General features: G+C 32.8%; 1 protein-coding gene across 4 annotated transcripts in view; it reads left to right on the top strand.

Moving 5' to 3' along the window:
* Positions 1-22,300, top strand: part of LOC119634151 (transcription factor HNF-4 homolog) — a 42,747-nt gene that overhangs the window by 1,316 nt on the left and 19,131 nt on the right. For 2 of the 4 annotated variants that reach the window (XM_038028112.1, XM_038028111.1), the window contains exon 2: positions 7,435-7,613. In XM_038028112.1, coding sequence (XP_037884040.1) covers positions 7,505-7,613 — 109 coding nt within the window. In that variant the 5' untranslated portion in view covers positions 7,435-7,504. Of the gene's footprint in view, positions 1-7,434; positions 7,614-19,065; positions 19,252-19,467; positions 19,598-22,300 lie in introns of those variants that run through there. The other 2 variants (XM_038028114.1, XM_038028113.1) reach the window with 2 other exon arrangements.

The raw sequence follows: 22,300 nt of genomic DNA, 5'->3' as shown, positions 1-22,300 counted from the left end.
AAACAATTTTCGCCAATTTAGCTGCATGCTTTTTTTGTTGTTGTTTGATACAAGCGCATGCCTGGCTCCATTAACGAATCGTTATTCCTCAAGTTAATTGAGTCTTTAAGAACGATAATGACTATTCATCACGTAATAATGAGTTTAAACGCGTTCATCAGAAATTAGTTTGTAACGCTTGTACTCCCCATCAGAAGCTGTCCCGAATTTCAGTTTTCTACTTAATAGCACAAAAATCATTTTGGTGCATATTGCTGTATACAGATCAAAGAATTGAATTTGCGTCGATCTAGCCGGCTCTAGTTTACATACCGGCTTATTGATGAAGGTCCATAAGCAAGTGGAGTTGAAGAAAAATGTTAACACTCAGCAAAGAAAGTGCACGAAAGAACTTATGTCACTTTAAAATAAAGAAATAAATAAAAAAATTATACTTTCTTAGCGCACGCTGTGTGCACAATTTAGTTTATATTATGTTCAATGAATGTTTAGAATCTAAAAGTGCTATCGTGCATAAATCATAATATATATCCGTTTTATAATTCATTGAAATCATGGTGATTACTGCAAAGCTTTAAAGCAGTATACACTTTTTAGCCTTAAATTCTACCCTTTATAGATCGCTCCTCATTTAAAATATTCCATGTAAGAAGTGCTCATTATCGGAATAATATTTGAAAACTGAGGTAAATACCTAAGACGTCAGGCTAAGGCAGCAATCCTCTAACAATTGGGATCCAAGCTTTCAATTCTCGACAATAGTCTTAAATTGTGCTTTAATTCACCTACATTTTGATAATGATGATGCATGTTAGACTAGACAAAAGCCATTTATCTTACATTCGCATTTTACTCAATTTGTCCAATATTTTGAGCAACTATCGCTTCCAATAATATTATATTTATTAATTAAATTGATGCGAAAAGAAAAGTTAGATCAATAAAAAATCATATGCGCACATATGACCCGCCATTTAGCTCTCTTCAGTTTTCCAAGAGGTCTTTCGTTAGGTCTGACATTCCCGCTCTTCATAACCATCACCATTTTGATAGGAGAAATGGCAAAGAAAAATCCATTTTCTCTTCGATATGAATCCTGGAAGTTGATATTCTGTTTACCTCTTACGAGTCTGCTTATGATATTAATACCATCATCAAATGTGATTCCTGACCAAGCGTACATCCCAAAATGAAGCACTTACTTAAGAATATAGTCGAGTTTCCAATTCCAATTCAATCTAACAATGAATCAATATTTTCTGATAATTATGTACTTTTTCAAAGGAACCTTTTGTTTTTTATAGCCCTTTGGTATCAATTTTGAATGAACTTTTATTAGAAGTTATTTGATTTCGTCTTACTCGTGGCCAATTCGGGTCGTCTTTTGTGCTCGTAATAGGTAGTAAGTAGTAATAGAGTTATTAATTTTTACAATTATTTGCAAAGTGCTGTCAAGCTTCAAATGCATGTGACGTATAGGATACTACGTACAACTCATTCAACAATCGGATGTTTGGTCCGAGGTTGCAATCAAATAACGCAGGCAAGTTAATAACGGTTGTGTAAACATTCGACCCTACGAGGTTTGCAGTTAAGCAGATACATTAGAGTAAAGCGATTTGTTAAATCTAAATTTTTTTGCATATAAGGTTAAAAAAAGGACATCAGACATTATATATTTACATCCAAGATTAATCACCTAGTTGGATTTACATTAGTTCAATTGGTCCGTTAGAATAAGGAATTGTGTGTGACTCACTTTTCACTCACTACTCTTCTCCTCCTAAGCTGAAAGTAGTTTTTTTCGACTCAAAAATAACTTTCTTTGCCCATCGGTAGCAGAGTGTGATGAAACGAAAAAAGAAGATATCCTTCTCTCATCGGATAATGTGACGATCGATGAGGAAAACTGCAAAGCACTCGGCAATTATAGCAAAAAAAAAAAATCAAGCTTCAATATATTTTCATATATATTAAACATTTTTTTTTTTTTTAATTTAGCATTTAATCTTTAATCCTGGATTATCCAATGTATTTTTAAACGTACGAACTTTTATCCCGACTTAGCTGATCCTTCGATTCGACTGAGCCGATGGGTTTTTAAACAACAATTTACAGTCAAACTTGCTTTTGTGCGTTTATGCGGTCCCTATTCATCGCATAAAAAATGCCTTTTATTTTTGTGTGCGAAAACTATTTTTTGTAGCTACACTGTAGACAAAAATGCTAAGATCTTTATGATAATCGGGATATTGATAGGCATGAAATAGACAATGCAAGCTAATTCGATAGCAGAGCTCAAACTAATTATCATTCATATTTTGCAGGATATCCTAAGAGTGCTACCTCGCTTTACAAGCTCTCCAGATTCTTAAATGCAAATAATGTGGCTTATCTTTTTTTCAGATTAATCGTATGTAAACGCATCTAGACTTGACTTTGGTCATATATATATATATAAATTCACAAAGAGTTTTCTTAGATTTAAAAACTCTCTTTAAGAGTCGTATTCTCAGTAGCATTACAGAGGCGCCACAATTCGTAAGCATTATTTTTTAAAGCGAATTTCGTGACTTAACAACCTAAATTTGTAACAAAATTGATTTTAGAGACTTTTATTGTGTTTAATGCGCAGGAGTAACAAAATTTGATAAAAAGTCATCAAAATTATTACAAAAAGATGCACTGTTTTCTTGCTTACTCCTATAACTAGAGATCGATCGCAAAGCGTTATTAATTTCGGTCTTCGGTTAGCGAAAATGCTTGAAACTTGTAAAAAGTTTTCATGGCCACCTACTTGTCATACATTCTTCATTTACTTGAATAGCAAAGCTGATCTGTTAAAGTAATGTCCTTTCGGCTCTCTGTAGATGACAATCTTAATATGTTATCTTGTAAATTTTTGTGAATGATTCATGAGGCTACTTGTATGACCTTCGCTAAGAGGATCTCAATACAATTAAATGAGCTTTACATTTAAGTCTTTGCCTAATGTATGCAGGTAGTGTGATCGGAGAAAGGAGGAGACATATGTTTGCCACGGCACTTATGTCTCTTTTGACCGTTTGCATGTGTTACAAACAGCATAACAAAACTAACATATCTACTAAATTTTCAAGGAATATAAATTGAGCAAACATTTTCAAATTAGTTTGCTTCTGTAGTTGAAAACTTATTGTCTTTGCATTTTTCTTTTTATTAAATCAATTCAATGAGACCAGAAAAAAATTAAGAGCAATTGAATCTGTGCAACACAGTATTGACATACGCAGTAAGCAAAGAAAAACTGGCATTGCCAACACAACAGAGCAATGCCTTTCTCAAAGAAGAAAAAAAAAGAAAAAAGGACACATATATATATATATATATATATATATATTTGTTTGTGTATTTTTTTGGTTTTTTTTTTTTTTTTGTCAAGTTACATAAGTGATATGTTAAGTTTGTCAAGAACCAATCGTAAATGCTAAAAGACAGACACACCCACCACCACTTGCATTTTTTCTCTTTTTTACTGCTTACGTAAATGGCTCTGACCTTAGTTTAGGGTAGCTATCGAAATTGTTTTGTTTTGTTTTCTTGCATATGTTGAATAATCTCTTAAATTAAATCGATGCATGCTTACACACTTTTTACAAATTGGATCTTCGCCCAAATTTAAGTATTTCAAGCATTTACCAAAAAAAAAAAAAAAAAAATTCTATTAAATGACGTTTGTCTATCGGAACGTGATCAAAGTTCACTTCTTTAATGAACACAACACAATCGAAATAAACTCTATAGACAGGTAAATAAGATTTTCTTCTTTAAATTAAATAAATAAATAAATAAATTTCGGAAAAACCTTGACTTGCTCCTTGTCCATAAACCAATTTCCCATGACAAGTATATGCAAATTTCTCATCGGTTCCTCTCGCTGATTTTCTGATCAATTTATGACCAAAAAGAATATCAAGTATCATATTAACACTTGTTAACAACAAGAACAACAACAATGCGCATAACGAGCACTTTTACTTTCTTTGAAATTCGCAAACACAACTTTAACACAATTCAAGAGTTTTTTAAAAATAAACAAGTACAACAACAAAAATGCACTAAGCAAGAGGGGTCTAACCTCACATGCTTTTCATATTTGTGTCAGAATTGTTAAAACAAACAAACAAGGCATGCACTTATAAGCCGGCAATTTCTTGAGGCATTTCAAAAATTTTTATTACACTATTATCTCGTTATTAACAATTTACAATTGTTGCTGTAGCTTTTGCATACAAGTGTTTGTTTATTTTACTTTTAGGAATAATGCCCATAACATTATTAAAAAATATCATGCGATGTTGTTGAAAAGCAAAAACTCTTTCCCCAATAAACTCGATATTGCTGTTATTATTTACGAGTTATCAGAACGTAAAAATCGTCGTTTATATAAGCAGTGAGAAACAGTTACGTTTGCCTTGTCTCTACATAAAAAAAAAACAAATATAAATAATTTTTATAATTTTAAATCGTAACGCCAGTTGCAATTTATTAATTACTACAGTCTATCGAAAGTAATGGAAAATTTATAAACTAGAGAAGAAGAAGAGCGAAAGAGATTTATATATATATATACATATAAATGTGTGTAAGCACAAGCTTTATTCACAACAACAGGTTTATTCCACAACATAAAACATAAAAGAATAACAATAGCCGAACGCACAGGGGCCTGATTTCTTCCTCATTCCAAAGAAAAAGAAGAAGAAAAAGAGGTTTTAATGTCTTCCGATAAAACAATCGTCGAGTGGTTTTTGAGAACATCCGGTGAACTGGAAGATTAGTAAGATAACATAAACTGTTTTTTGCTGCCACGACGGGGAGATGTACTGAGGGCGCCATATTGCGACGACACCTCATACAAGTTTTCTTCCATTATTACACTGTACAATTATGATACTGTATAATTACAAAAATTTCTAAACATTGGTAAAAATTGTATCCAAAAATTATTTTCATAAGGTTTCTTGTTAAGTGAGTTATGCACTCGAGTTGCTTCAAGATGTAGTTCTAACAGACAACAGTCACAAATACCGATTTATCTAAAAACATGAAAGCCCTACAGTTGGCCACGGCACACCATTAAACTTTCTACACCATCCCACATTTATTCATATAATGACTTTTCAAAATAAGGCTTTATATGGGAGGTGGTCGAAAAAGTGGTCCGATCGGAATTCTCTTTAATAGCATTCGTCCTGGATCCAAAACACCTCAGTGTATCAAAATTTTCAGCAAAATACCTAAAAGATAGCGTAAGATAACAAGACGGATAGACGGACAGGCCAGCTTAAATGAATTACGTAAGTGATTCGGGATCGATCGGTATAATAAAAGGTGGGTCTATCTCAAGTGTTTCTGGGCGTTGTATACATCCACACAAACTTGATTTACCCTTGTACCATAAATGGTGCAAGGTTTAAAAATATTATACTAATCTGCTCCACATTCATTGCATCCACAACGCAATAACTTCTATTAGAACTACAGAAAGATAATGGCAAATGACCACGACCTCACTTTTTGTCTATTTAAATTGTTTTCTGATCAGTTACTTGAGTTAGACGATTGCTTTAATTTAGACAGTAGCTAGCAAGGCTAGAACGCTGTTTGTCATAATCAGCGTTTCGATAAAACACGATAGATAGGTGAACAGAAATGCATGGCTAAATCGACTTAGAATCTTACACGAAAGAAAAATATATGTATTTTCTAAAGTGCATCGCATTCATTGCTCTATACTTGCAATAAAAAATTGTTTTATTCATATATGAAATCAATTAAATATATTAAAGTTAAGTACATTCTATTAAGTATATTAACTGAGGTGGTATGGGTGGCCCGTCTATTTTAATCAATTAAAAAAAAAAACAACACAAATAAGTAAAAATGTTCTAGTCGGTCAACATCGACCTTCACATAGCCTACACTATTCTCCGTAATAGAACATCAAAAATTTTACCTCATTTTCATGTAAAAATATACTTTCATGAAAACGTCTACATTGGAGGACGCATAAAATGTGACGTGATGTTGCCTTAATTTTCTCTTTAAAGATTTCATTATTCTTCACATATTTCGATGATAAAGACAATACAAATTAGATTTTATCGCCATATGAAAGCTTACTTTTCATGAGAATATTTATAGAAAGAGTGAACTAAAAAAGTGAACTTTTACGGTCGAAATATGGTACGCTTCATTTTCAAGTCGAATTGATATTACAGATCAATTTTTGTCACAAAATCAAATCTTAAAAGTTAGATTTTTTTCCCATATAAAAGCTTTCCATATAAAGGGTTCATGAGAAGAGATCCCAAAAATGGGCCCATATGATACAAATTTGATACAGTTAGGTTCTATATCAGATTACTATTGTGAATCAATTTTCGAAGTGAACTATTAAAAATTAATCCCTTTTCCCATTTAAGGGTTTAATTTTCATGAGAAACCTTATATATAGGGTGGAGTACAAAAAAATAGATCGATTTACTCCAAATTTGCTACAAATAACTCTCATGTCAAATTTTTATTGTGAATCAGTTTTCAGCACAAAATATTGAAAATCAAACCAGATAATCTTTATAGAGAAGAGCGTTAAAAACATATGGCCTTTCCATACAAATTTTTCAAATTAGTTTAGTATATCAAAATGGATTATTAGTGTTACTTCCGGCTGGAAATCGAGATAAGGTATCAGATTGGCAGTGATTACAAATTTGGTTTGATCCAATCCTTTTTCAATAATGCTTAACATTAGCGTTCGCGTACCAAATTTCGTCAAAATGGTCGGCTGAACACAAAAATGCATGGACAACCGTTGAACAGGAAGGAATGACGAAGGGATGACTTTAGACAACGATTCTGAGTAAATTAATATTATTATAGAAGCGAATGCAGCCACTCTGGATATTGCATACATGCATACTAAACTTAATATATCCTCCACTGCAAATAGTGTAGGGTATGGAAACGCAATTCGATTGGTAGTTAATTTAAAATTTGTATTTGTATATAAATAGTAAAAAATGTTTACTTTCAAGCAAAGCTTGAGTGCCACTTCCCTTCTCGGCTATAAATAGAAATATAAAAATCTTGAAGTTTCGTAAATTCTTTTATATATGAATTCTCGTAGTATCTTAGTAAAAATATTATTGTGATGATGATTTTAAGGCAGGTCAGCGGTTTGATGGCTATGCAGACTTTCGGTAAAAAAAAATGCAATGCATGGGTAGCATTGCGTACGAGCTGCACGTATAGAACAGAAAAACCATTTTTTTACAAACCGTAAGAGAAACAAATGAAGTCTCTAACAATAGACATAGAGGATAATGAATCTCTTTAAATAGATATTAAAATTGATTAACTAAAGCAAGATTATTATTGTTATCATTGCAGGCGATTGTCCGTCTGTCCATTTAGAGTTGAATTATCTAATAAAACGTTGACTCAAGTGAGACAGCCATGAATGATGAATAAGACGAAAACAAAGGATCCGAAAGACGTGAACACTAGCATTAACTTGGCTATTGGAAATACAGATGAAATTATGGATACGGATAGTCAACACGATCCAGGTAAGTTATGGAGGAAATTTTCATAAAATTTTAGAAATATTGACGAGTTAACGAAGAAACTTAGGCAGGCGTAATGGCATTCAAATCAATGAATGTACGCGTTTTAGCGATAACCTTAATCTAATGTCAGAGACGCGTCTGCCTAGTTTCGAGTGCGTATATGCCTGTACGTTCTTTTTATGTATAATTGCAAATCAATAAATTAACTTCAGCTGATAGCAAAAAAAAAAAAAAAAAAAATGTTTCTTCTTTCAAAAATGAATTACTGGGGAAATCCGGCGAAAATTTATGGAAAAAATCATTTAAAACGCAATTAAGTTTGTGCAGCCGGAAAATCTTTACCAATTAAAATCTATCATGAATCAGTTGACTGATATTTAACGAACGATATAATATTTATTACCATCGTCAGCCGGAAATCGAGCCTTTTAATATCTCGTAAATAATTTCTTTTAATAGCGACGACTAAAACATTCCATCAAAGAAATTAAATGTAAATAAACGTAAATGTATAGACTATTTACGGCAGGGTCGAATTTTATACTCCCTATGAGCGAATTCTTAGAGTTAATCACATTTCGTTTCCAATAATCTTTCTTCGATAGACAGCAAAATTCTCAATGAATTTCAAATTTTGTGCCGGTCACATTGCACTCAAGTAGAATAAGAAAAAAATAAAAAAAATTGTAAAATATTTAATGTACTCTTTAGTTGCAATTACTGCACAACAACAACGTGGAAATTACAAATAAGTTATTGCTAATAATTACATAGTTTTTTTAAAAGCATTTACGGCGAACGCTCACTGGCGTTGAATAAATAAAATCAAGTCTTGCTTAATAAAATAGCAAATAATCGTTTATATGGCGAATATAGGATAGGGATACCTCACACAAACACTTCTTTGATCGCTGAGCACCGCTGTCGCTAATTTCCATAATTCTCGGAATTGCTTTTTACTCATCATAGGAGTACATTAGATTTGCAAAATCATTGTAAGGCATAGAAATATACGCATTCAAAACCCCATAAACTGACATATATTTATTCCCGACCAGAATGTATAGTAAAATATTCATCTGTCTGTCTTCTTTCCATTGCCCATCACTCACGGGATGTCTCCTATACGTATAACAGAGAGATAGGGAATCGCCGAAGTCTAATGCGTTTATGCCCAACCGGTGACTGCTCCCGACTCACTATAGCTGCAACTACGAATGATCAAATTGTGCTGGAACCAGAACCCGCCAGCAAATGGCTTGGTAGTTGACCCTTTCATCGCAGCATGTGGCAGCCATTATTTTATTTTAAAAATTATAAAATCATCACAAGATCTAAAAATTCGATATCCTTCGTTAAATTTCGTTCTTCTTTGTTAACAAAACAACCTTTCAGACAAGAATTTCGTGCATATGAGAATATCTATCCTCGGTTAAGCTGACGGGATGCCTAAGCTGAGGTCTGATAATTGAATGCGCGGTTTCATATAGTGCGGCTTTTTAAGGCTATAATTAATTCATCAAATGTTCGTAACATCTCCATACTCGCGACGAAAAACTTCATTTGGTTTCAGTTGCGTTTTAATTGTAGTCTTCAGCATCAGCCGGGCCCATAATCAAGGCTCTGAAACATTCTTCCGCGGGCAAGTCGCTTAGCGCTACAGAAGGATCTCCTATATCAGTATGAGGGATATTCTCAACGGAACGGACGATTGCTTGACCAACGAGCCTATAACTTCTTACATCAATGCCTAATAATCAAAACAAAGTAACTAACATTGTCTTCTGAAATGTCGTCTCCTAAAAATCTTAGTTAGAAAACAATAGAAGAACACTAGCCTTTTCGATAACAATTGTAGAGTAATTAATTTTGCTGGCTTCCTCCGCCCACCCATATTTGATAAGTGCTTTTCTATTCGAGGAAACATATCTAGTCTAGTTCGTCTTCTCTAAGATGATCGCCTGCATTGTAATGTAATCCGACGTTGCCTAGGGAAAGCTGAAGTACGTTTCTTACAAATTAGTTCAACGGGAGAATGTATTTACTTTTACGTTTCTATTATTAGAAGAGTGATGTATCAAAACTTCAATTAACGTTAATTCTACAACCATTCCGTGTTGAGACACTTCCAGGCGATTTATATATCGTGGATAAATTTGAGTAGTAAGAAAAGCTAATCCAACGTAAATACATACATCAGTGTGCCTTGCGTTTGTTGCTTTGCTCAGATCACAATTATAAGATCGAACTTTTACGTGGAATAATAAGGATGCTCTTAGAATTTTGTTTTTTTCCCCATCGAGTAAAAAATGAATATAATTAAATTAACTCTTAAATCAAAGATCTGTCTTCTAGTGTTCAGAAGAAAGATTTTCTTTGAAAAGTTTTCATTGGCCCCGTCCGTGTATTATACACCTGCAAGTTGATCTCCCCGAGCAAGTTAACGTGTGACCTTAGTATACAGAAAGCGTTTTAACGCCCATGTATCGGTAAAGTGATAGACGACTTATGAAAATACTATTATTTGTATATCACTAGTGGGAGTTACTATTTATTTCATTAATAGGTGAATAGTAAGTTATTACCCTATGATGTATGGTGAGTAGAAAGCGATTCGCACTAAGCCAAACATAACATAGACTTATTCATATGTTATACAAGTTCTGATGACGTTTACTGAATGTGTTTTTGTTGCCTTTTTACCTCATGTTTGTGTGCACTCAAAAATCGTACAAAACTACTCGCGCGTACATGAAACCAAACGTACAGGAGCGCAACAACATGTCAAATCGAAGAAAGTTTAGCATTCTGTTTTCATTCCTTCAACGCCTTTGTAAACTAATACAACCACACGACAATTCAGCAGTGATCGCAATTTTGTATTGTCACTGAGAAGAAGAAAAGACAGAAAAAACCTGAAAATTAATGTAAAAGTAAACGTGTATGTGTATGCGCATGCTGCGTGTATGTGTTTAAAGCCTAACATCATCAACATACGTGATTTTATTATTGCAAATGAATGTGTTGCGTAACAGGGAATGGGCAGAAAATATTCAGCGATTACAGTGTAAACTGAAGAGCCCTTACTCGGTCAACCAGGCAGGCAAGCAGTCAGTCAGTCAGTCAGTCAGTCAATCAGTTATGCAGGACAGAATGGAACACAATGACAATATAACAAAATACAATAACATTTTATATGAACACTTGACAAGTAGTTTTTTTTTTTTTTTTTTTTTTTTTTTGTACGCTCGTCATTAAAAAAAGCTAATATTCACAATATCTTGAGTATATATTCTAAGGATCTGGCAATCTATGTTTTACCAGATGAAGGCATAAAATTTTTAACTAGCCTGGGACGAGTTATGGACTGGTAGCGACAGTCTATGCACATACTCTTAGCTATGGTATGAATATTAAATATTAAAACGATTTGGTTCGAGTTTGATTTCTTTGAAACCGTAACTAAAGAAAAGTTTGAAACTCACATACAAACATAATTACTAAATCTTTTATATATATATATATATATATGTTATGGCTTTCGCTCCTATACAAATGTTCCTTAGATTTATTTATTATGTGATTCAAGGCATGAGATAAGTCGAACTTCAAATTTAGGTAAGATATTGTCGAGTATTTCAAATTCGTTCGAATCGAAGGCGGCCGTCTACCTCTTATTTTACATATTCATAGCTGTAATGACGACATTCTTTATTGCTATCCTCGAGACGCGATGTCATACTAATTTTATCAGTTACTTTGTAACAAAGTATATGCATGTATATATGAGATGAGAGATTTGCTAAAGAAGTCATAGCTGATGGAAATTTTCTCCGCTATACGTACGAAGAGGCTCTTAGAATTATCCCTTAAAAGAGGAATGGAATGAAGAATTCCAATGCGCTATTGGAAGAGGCGAAAGCAATTGTTCTGTGTATCAAATGTTTCCCTAATTCTGAAAAAATTTTACTTTTTCAAACAACGACTTTGAAAATCAAAATCCTAGATCTACCTACCGGACACCCATATGACAACACCTAATTTTTTATCAACATCACGTACGTAGTTAACTAAAACATATCCGCCCTAAAAAATTGTTCAAAATATTCGTACTTGAATATCAGTTTTGCAATCAATCCCATAAACATCGTAAAATCCCCACATATTCGAAAACCTACTCTATTCGTATATCAATTCATATCTTACATACGTACACACGTATGACGATGACGATAAATGTTGTTATTTATTTAATAAGAAAACATTTTTAATAATTATTTTTGTATGATATGCATGTGCGCTGCATGATCGCTTTGTTGCCATATGATTAGTAGCTTTTTTTTCGTACTATAATGAAAACAACGGCGACGGCGACGACAACAATAACAATAACAACAAAAAGAATTGCATTAAGAAACTTACATATTTTACGTAGGTAAGTAAGTACATATGTAAAACTATAGGGGAAAATATGATTCATTCTCAACATGAGCAGCACGGTTTTAGCTTGACTCAGAATAGATATACCGGCATGCATATATATGCATTTCGACAATACATATTCATATCATTCATTTTGAAATTCGCCTGGAAAGCATGATTTTGCATTTTTATATCCACCAATGCTGCAGATATATTAGTTTCATTATTCTGTTTATAACTTTCCGATATATTATTATTATTATTATTATTTCTAGAACTGTAGTACTATTAAGACTATCTTTCCGATATCAATTGGATGTTTTATTGTTAAGAATTGATTTTAGGATTCCGAAAATAGGTGTAAATAAAACAAACTTCTAATTGAGATTTCGATCAGATTTTCTCTTAATATATTGTTTGAACCTCGCCATTATTAAGGGAATGCAAAACTTACATAATTGTGCAGCGTACAGAAATTGGTAAAATTTCTCAAGAAAACAATGAACCCACTGTTACGTTTCGCGCATGTGCGTTAAACCCATATTTCGTTAAGCGACTTCTTAAACAACAATTATTGCCCGTTTGATGTAAGGAGAATACATCTGACGTCCCCAAGTGCTTTTGTGTATGATAAGTGGGCTGAAATGATCATTTTTATGATATTTTTTCAAATGAAATGTAAAATACATGGCGTACATATAAATACTTCTTCAATATATGAATTACATATCGAATTGCTTCGGGAGCTTTAGAGAATTTACAAATATTTAATATGCTGTTATGTGAACTGTCTTTTGTGATTTTAAGCTGCAATTCAAACCCTTTTGAGATTAAGTTCGTACCCCAATATTGTGACGTTCTAGGTAAACAATTCTTAGGATATGTATTCATAAACTATCTGCTGAAACTTATATCTACTTCTTCTTGCCTTGTCCGTTTCAATATTACGATCCAATTCCCTTGACTCGGTTGATCCTATCTGCCTTAGAGGCTTTATTTATATACCCCTATTAGAAGGGATTTGCCAATATCATATTTTATAGTGATATTTTCATGAAAAGTGTTGTTTATCTATCCACAAGCGACCAGCTGCGTCAGTAGTTAAACTATCGTGAGCGTTTATTGGCTTTCACCATTGTTAGAATGTTGCGTCTTGCGGAGTCCTTTTATCAAATATACGATTTTTGTAACAGTCTAAAAGAGACAACAGGCACTATGCATTTTATGCATTAAATATTAGATATGAGACAGTGGTAGACTGCCGAAATCTGGCGAAACAATTTGCGCTAAATAATTTGTTTACTCGAAAAAATTCTGCCTTACAATTCTCTGAGATTACAACCCAACCTAAATTAATCCCAATCCTCTTATATATTTTATATGTAGGATGTTCGTTTACCAGGTCCCTTTTTCCCGGTCTTATTAAACAAACAAAAAGGAAATCTAATGTAGATTAAATGTTGTAATAGAATAAATTTATCTAAAAACGCGTAAAAACAATAGCGTAAAACATGTCCCACTATTAAATAGCCTACCATACCTTAATACCATGTTCAACGAGCTCTCATCTTTGGGCCAAGACAAGAGAAAACAAGACGGACAGAATTACTTCCTGACTCGATCGGTATAAGAAAAATTGAGTCTTTCTCAAGTCAGCGTGCGTGTTGCAGACATCCGCACCAACTTAATATACCCTTATGCCAAAAATTTTATATATCGTGTAAAAAAGGATACCAACTATTTGGGGGAGCGAAAAGAACTGAAAAAGATTTGAATGCACAAGAAACAAGTAAGAAAAATATATTCGCTCGTGACCGAATCTTTTATACCCTAAACTAACTCCTGTCCTGACAGACTAAAAAAGTCTAACAAGAATAATATTGGATGGGTGCGGCTGATTCCAAGCGAAAAACACAAAAAGCAAAGGTGTTGACCATTTTTGTTGCGATGACGCATGAGCGCTATAGGCGTGTTCATTGAGAAGTGAGGGATTATTTTCCCATTTTTTTGCGACTTTGTAGGCGATATTTCCATTTTTGCGAACGGAAGAATATTTACCGCAGATGCTACACAGTTACGCAGACCCACAAATGGACAGACAAACGGACGGACATGCTTAAATCGACTCAGGATATATGCTTTGTGGGGTCTCTCAGCCTTCCTTCTGGACGTGGCAAACGTCTTGATAAAATGAATACATCCCCCAACCTTCGGTGATCGGTACAAAAAAAATGAAGAAGAAATACACAGTGATGTTCTTCCTAACTTTTTTCTAACGGTTAAAGGCATAATTCACGCTTTGTTTGGAATTTGAAAACTTCAGTAGCTTTTTTAAAGATAATGACACAAAAGATGAGGACTTAACTTTCCATTTTTTCTATTTTGAATATGTACTGTGCACACGAATTAATTTACAATAATAATGTAAACCAATTGGAAAGATTATGTTCACGACGAATTTAGATAACTGTCAGCAAAAGAAACGATTGTAAAAGTACAGCGCAGTCAAGAGCGCGTCTTGTCGTCTACGAAAATACGCTAAGAATTAGACAGAAAAAGGGAATACAAAATTGTAGCCATGTCAAATCTTTCGCACCCACTGCTTTTGCTTTAAAAAAAAATTCAAAAATAAACTTCTGATATTTTTAATATCATATGAACATAGCGATTTTTTTTTATTTGCAGGCATCTACAGATCACCCTTAGAATATATCGTTGTTGTAATTTATAAATAATGAGAAAAAAAAAACAATATTTATGCTTTTGAAAATAGGGTGTGTTCGGATTGTTCGAGGGCGAGTTTTTTAATCGTTTTTGTCCATTTCCGCCACCAACATGCCAAGTGCAAGTTTCCAATGCTTCTGACAAATTTGACTTTGATACAATCATTCTTACCATTGAGAGAACCTTTAACGTACATCTAAACGTATACGGACAGACAGACATGGCTTGATATGGATCTAACATTGGGACTGCCCCATTGCCAAGGGCTCCCACTAGGTCGATTTTCAGCGGGTCAAAGCTCAGTGCGGTTTAACCACACTTGGTCGTAATTGTACTAAATGCTAAAGATGGTGAAGGCATAATTCTTACTGATATGCTTTCCTCTTAAGCAAAGACTTCCTCACCACGGACATACAGGAGACATTCGCTAAATATGTGACAGCTTAAAAAAACTATATATATTTTAAGATATAGGACATGTATATAAGTAATTTAGAGTGTCTGAAGCTTCCTTCTGAGTGTCTCAAACGTCTTGAAACTAACACTTAAAATAATAGATTTACCTTAAGAAATAAACATCTAACACTTATTTGAAAGCGATTCCGACTTGATCAGTTGCTACAGTACATATCGTTACCTAGTCTTAAAGAAAATGGAGCATAATGAAATTCCTAGAAAATAGAATGGAAAAGAATCCTTCCCAGTAGCTTGTAGTAGCGTAAAACCTTTTTAATTCATATGTACCAAGTTGATCTTGTATGTCATGATTTGTATTAAATTAGTTTGTCCCTACGTCCACTAGAAATGTGAAGAAATTGAAGATAAAAGACAGTTCTAGTTCAACTTATTGATCTGCATCTAGTTAGAAATCAAAGTCAAGGTCAAACATATCATAAGTATTTCTATTCATAGGTATTATCAGTAATTTTGTAATATGAGCATAATAGTCTTGATTATTATGTTTCCACATAAATAATGAATGACTTAAAATGTGGTTTTATCTAAGCCATTTTCATTTTATTGTCTACCCATCGCAATTTTCCTGCCGTAGCAAAAAAAAAATTCTAAGAATGTTAACGCGAATGTTCACAAATTCAAAAGTTCAAGTTTTCATGCAACCAATGTACATGAAAGAATGTTTACTTCTTAGTTGATCGTTTGACGTGGATGGAAATCCATTTAATATCGATTACAAATGTAAGAAAGAACAAAGTGACCGTTACGTACTTTAATCTTATTAAACAGATGAAAAGTGGTAATCATCTGTTATGAATGACCATTGAAATCATAATAAAAAGGTGCTATGAACGATAGTCTTCATTATTGCTGTAACAATAACTTATATGGTTTTTATTAACGCATATGCTCTGATTACATCCGCAGTCAATATTGAATCAATGGTACATCTTGTCATTTAGTTGACCATCTGGATGGTATGACATTAATATGCGAGTAATGCTTTAAAATCATTCCCTTACAAGTTAATAATAACACTAACAAAGATTCATTTATTGCAAATAGATAGAAACCTGTTTGTATAGATTACTTGCATATGATGTTAGCTAAGCTCGTGCTAACGACGGATTTAATAACTTAAGGCCACCACCAATCGTTATTAAACACTTTGTATGAGTGCAAAATAAAAAGCTGGTAAATAGTTAGTTTTACTTTGCCATTTCGACTTAATATATACACTTAGAGAAAATCTATTTCGGCAAATATTATAGATTCTCCGTTTACGTAATAAGTTTCGCATGATATCAACTAGAAGCTATTATTAGTCCTTGTGATTAAATGATTCGATAGTACGGATACCCGTTACTTATCTGGAAAGTTAAAGTTGAAAGTCGTCATAAAGGAAAGTGTCACGTTTTCCAAACTCTCGGGAAAACAACGAAAGCCAATGCAAAAGCGAAAGCAACTTTTTTTTTTTTTTTTTTAAGTGTAGTATTTAAAGTCTTATTATAATTGCTTGATTGAATTGTTGATTTTTTTGTTTGTGTGTTAATGTTGCGTCGTTGTTAAGTGATCGTGTTTCGTAAAAACGTTTATTTACGTCCACCTCAGTCTCAAAATAAAAAAAAGTAATCAGAACCCTGGTGGCAATAAGTACTTGTACAGAACTGCGTTATTATTGTTTTTGTCGCTACCAGTCCAGATTACATATCTACGCATTTATAGATTGCATACATTTAGATATCATGATCAATTAATGAAGTTAATAATGTTACGGAAAGATTTACGTTATAAATAAAGGCATGTTAACGTCTAGGGACAATTACAAAAGTGTTTGGCATACTTTTGCGATTAAGTTTGGCTCGCTCTTCAAATCTCTTGGCATTTCTTGTTAAAACTTAATAGAGATTAAAAACAAAAATATTTGTTAACCAAAATTGTTATGTAAGTAAATCAATTTTTCATTCAAATGCGGAAGAAATTCAGAAGTTAATTAAGCTAATCTGGTGAAGTTAAACTATGGCACAATTTTCTTACTCCAATTGCAATATTTATCTAATCTTACCCATCAGCAAGAAATACTTGAGCCAAAATCTCGCAAGATTAGTGAATAACTGTCAAATTTTCAAGCCCGCTTAGGATATTTCCTCATTTAATGATATTATAATGTATGAGTTCCGCGCATACATACGTTACAAACGATCTAACAAATACATAACACACACAATTTCTTAGAGGCGCTGAAAAAATATTTGATTTAAAAATTCTTATTTTGTTGGCCCTTGAAAAAAGAAATTTGTCAAAGAATGAGCAACAACAAGTGTAATAAGAAAAGAAAAACATTTCGTTGTTCGATTAATTCTCTCTAGTGATAAGAATAAGTATATCTTTAACTCACAATATAAACAATAACAACAACAACAACAGCAACAACGACATGATAATGATCGTTCGGCGGATTGTATTGTGTCGTGGTGTTCTTCTTCTCATTTACTCTCGCGCAGCACTAGACAACGCGCTCTCTGTTAACACTCTGCTTAGACAGCCAAAGGGGCCGGCAAGATCTTAATAATAGTCTCTAGACTGAGACACGATAACAGAAACGGAAAAAAAATCTAACGATAATAGCCAATAACGTGGACGGCATAGACGACAGCAGCGTCGACTATAACGGTCAGTGCAACGACTTTTATAATATTGAGTGCAGCGTTTGTCTTTGCCCACCCTAAGCGGTCGTAATCGTAATTTTTTTCTTTACTTTTATTTATTTATTTATTTATTTTTTTTTTTTGTTTCATTTCTTATTTTAATTTTTTTTTTTTTTTTGCTTTTGGTGTGTGTTGTTAACAATTTTGCCAAGACCGACGACTGATTTCCACTATCAACAATACAATACACGGCATGGCAAAATAAAATACAGTTTAGTACGTGTCGACAACATTTGCAGGTTTAGTCGGCGTTTTGCATTAGAACATAACGATCGTGAACGTGAATTTATATATTCTTAGTACACATATAAAAAGAATAAAAGAGCAGCAGAACATAGAAGCGACAGTGAAAGAATATCCCATAGAGGAAAATATAACAGACAGACTATATTGCGAAACAATGCAAGGAACGGATTTATGTGTTATAGGCACAGTTTTCAGTCAAACACTCTCAAGCACTTCTATAGTGATCTAAAAAAAATAAAAATAAAAAAAAAAAATAAGAAAAAGACAGAGAAGAGAAACAAACGCAATATTATTTATTATTAAAGCAAAAAGTTTGTTTGTTTGGCATATAAAGATAGCCAGACGACAGGCAGACAATAATTATTTTTCAATATTCAAAAATAAACTTTGAAAAATGGCAGAAATAACGTGAAATGAAAATCAATCTTGAACTTGAAACAAAAAAAAAAGAAGAGGAAAACAAACAGAAATTAGAACATGACGTAAAAAATCTTCCATGTCAAAGTAAATCTTTTTATTATTTTTCTGTGTGGCATGCAAACAATTTTAGAACATTTTCTTCTCAAGACCGGCTTAAGAGGGAGACTATTAAAGCATCAAAGAAAAACAATACTATCCCAACAATCAATTGACATATTATTTGAAGTGTATGAAGCATCAAATGAAGTTTAGTCAATTGCATCATTAATATATTAAAATAAATTAGAATCAAACAACAACAACAACAATAACAATAACAACAAATTAAACTTACAAATAAATATTTGTGGATACTTCAAGAAAATAAAAACAAAAAAAATAAATAAAAAAATAAATAAATAAATAAATATATAAATAAAATAAAGTGAAATAAGTTGGAAAAAGCGAAAAAAAAAAAACTTCACTACACGCCTTTACGTCTGTTTGCAAAAAATTTTTCGTTTTATTTTCATTTTTCTTATGAAATATGCATTAAACTTGTAAATGCAAGTACGTTACTATAACAATGCGTACTTATGTAGTGCGCGTCTGTAAATGAACCTCCATATGAGTACGTTTGTGCCGCTGAATGAATAAATTTGCATATATGTGTTTGTGATAAGGTGATTTCTATTTGAACTTTTAACAAACATTTTTTCTTTTTTTTTAAATTTTATTTTGTCACATTTACAAGTTTTACACTTGAAAAAGTACATTAACTGTAATTGGAATTCCTTCCACAAAAAATTTACAAAAATTTATAAAAAATTTACAAAAAAGAAAAATTAAATAAATAAATAAATAAATAAATAAATAAATTAAATAAATTTAATAAAAATAAACAATAGAAACGAAAACATTTTTCAATCAGTTCGATGTTGCCGAGCATGTTAAAAATGAAAACAGAAATTTTAACTGGTGGCTTCGACGATTCCTATATATTCGAGGATAACTTATTACATATGATAGGTAAATGAATATAAATCCGGTATCTTCTCTTAATTCATTATGTGTGTGCGCATGTTCGCTGCAAATTATATAAGAATTGGTGATTTTTTGTTTCTGTTGAACAAAATATTTTATAATAGCTGGCAGTGTACATTACAATAATAGAAGAAAACTATCCATGAATGACATGCAAGGCATCTACTTTTTCAAAGGACGAATGACAAGTTGAATGAAAATCCAGATGAAGCTCTGATTACATCACACATTTTATTTTGTGATTACGTCAAGGAAAAATATGTTAAATCTTTTCGTTGCTAAGAGACCAAAATTTCACTTCTTTTTAGGAACATTCATCAAAACATTGTCTATGACGGCCTTAGAGTTCCGTTATATCGAGGCAAATCTCGCACCTTATTATTAGTGTTATTTTTAAGACGATGAAGCGATGACACGCTCGATTCGTCGTCGACTCGAACTTTAAGATTCTATTTCTAATTTAAAAGATTAACTCTTTACACTCATAATATTCGCTTTTTTTTAATTACTCCCTTAATTACTTTGCGAAAAGGTCATAAAGATTGATGTCATTTAGAGTTCGAGAGAAAAAAAAAAAAATTATTTTAAATAATGTCGAGTATAATGTGAAGTCTAGCTTGAAATGAGAGTCACTTTAAGAAATATGATGTCGACCCGTGGTTGACATAGCGGTGACACCGTTAAACCTTCTTAATATCTACGGGTCCTAAAGATCTACTTGCGTTGGAAAGCATTGTATTTTCCGTACCGATTATGGTAAAAGCTTAGGTCCTTCTTTATGAGTTCATCGCCCTTTCAGTATTCTATTGCTTACGCACGGAAAGAACAAGCATTTCTTTTCATCTCATTTTCGGTGCAGCGCAACTTCCAATATGAGCTAAGTAGTAAATGACGTCCGCTTAGGTGTATTTATATCTTCCATATAAGCCAAGTAGTGAATGATGTTCGTTTACGTTTAAAGTAAGCAAAGACCTTTTTCCACTTGATTGTCGTACGCAGAGTATAACCGTTGAGGATACTTAATATCTTTTTAATTCCCAAATGCGGAATTAGTTAAGAGTTAACTGAGTGCAGATTTATGCGAATTAGTTCTATCGTTTGTGTGATGGAAAAAGAAAGTTATTGTCTTAAGCGTAATATTTTGATTAATAGGCACAGATCCAGTTCAAAAATAGAGTATAGTAAATTCACAAGCAGGTTTCGTGGTCGTTCGTGTTAGTTTTTCGTGAGTTCTTTAAATAGCCTAAGAAAATTTCGTAGCCAGTTTTTCATGCAATATGTGGTGTTATAGGGGCATACAAGTTTTCTTTCTATTAAGCGTTTCTGGGGGCGATTCAGATGCTTTTTAATTAATGCCGCTCCTTTATGCCAACTTTTGCAATCATAAACGAGCCAATGCTACAACCGGACGAAGCATAATAAATAAGCTTTATGGGATCTCTGGGACTTATGTCTCTCAACTTTTCGCGGTTGTCAAAAACAAACAGAAAAGGATAACGAAACCAAAATGTGATCTACCTTTGCTCGAAACCATTTAAAAATATTACACAGCACCATTTTAACGAATCCACTTAACAAGAAGTCACTTACATATATCACATACAAAATCGGGATATCGGAAATATTCGCCCAATACAGACTATAATGAAAGTACAGTTTTCATTATAGATTTGGTGAACACTAAAAATTATCAATAATAAATAAATAAGAAAACAAACAAAGATGGTGTTACTAAATCTTCAATCTTTCTCCTTCGATCTGATTTTTTCTGATGCAAAACAACAATGGACATTTTGGATAATAACTTCAAGTGAAGATTGTGTTGTGCTATTAGATTACTTTAAAATAAACGGACAAATGACATAATTAAAAAAAAAGATCTTAAACACTTTTCGCTTTAAACAAAATCTAATGAACGTCAAGAATACGGTTATCCCTAATTAACTCCTTATAGAATTTCACTTTTAGTCGTGAGGCATGAAGGTTGTGTCCAGAGCCAATCAAATTTTATTTACAAATTATTCAGTACATAACGGACTACATACAGTTAGCGAGAGATGTCCGTAAAAAGAGCACAATCTGAATTGGTTTGGAAAGTGAAGTGGGCTGCACGTAGGAGCGCGTAACAAGTGGCTTCTCAGAAACATATCTTGGTTGGCCAAGCTTAACATACTACCCAAGGAAACGTGAAGGTTGCTGTAGACTTGCAAGACTGAGGTCCTCTTCGCACATTCGACACGTACTATCGAAAATCTAGCTTATTCGATAATAATGAGCGTTCATCGTGCACACCTCAGCCAGGTGCAAATGATAACAAACGGTATCCGGGATACCTGAATGATGAAAAACATAAAGTTTTTCGTAAGAAGCAACTAAAAAACTCGACGCTTTAATTTGAAATGATTTCTGTTAACCGACGCAAGAATGATTTATAAAAAGAGGTATTACTTGAGGTTAAAATGAACTGAAAAATTTGAATTTACTTATGCTTAAATATTTAATAACATTTGAAAAATCGCTTTACTATATTACCTAATGCGCTCAGCCAAGCTGAAGACAAGGACACAGGGCCATGCAGAAAATCTGTCTGAAAACGATAGGCAGAGAGGCCTACATGAGTTGTCAATTGTTCCGAATAATCTAAAATTCCATATTTATAATGATTTTGTTAACAACTAAAGATTCAAA

The sequence above is a fragment of the Glossina fuscipes genome, unplaced genomic scaffold, assembly GCF_014805625.2.
Source record: "Glossina fuscipes isolate IAEA_lab_2018 unplaced genomic scaffold, Yale_Gfus_2 2, whole genome shotgun sequence".
Taxonomy (NCBI): domain Eukaryota; kingdom Metazoa; phylum Arthropoda; class Insecta; order Diptera; family Glossinidae; genus Glossina; species Glossina fuscipes.
The sequence above is the reverse complement of the archived record's forward strand: the minus strand, read 5'-3'. Positions and strand labels throughout refer to the sequence as shown.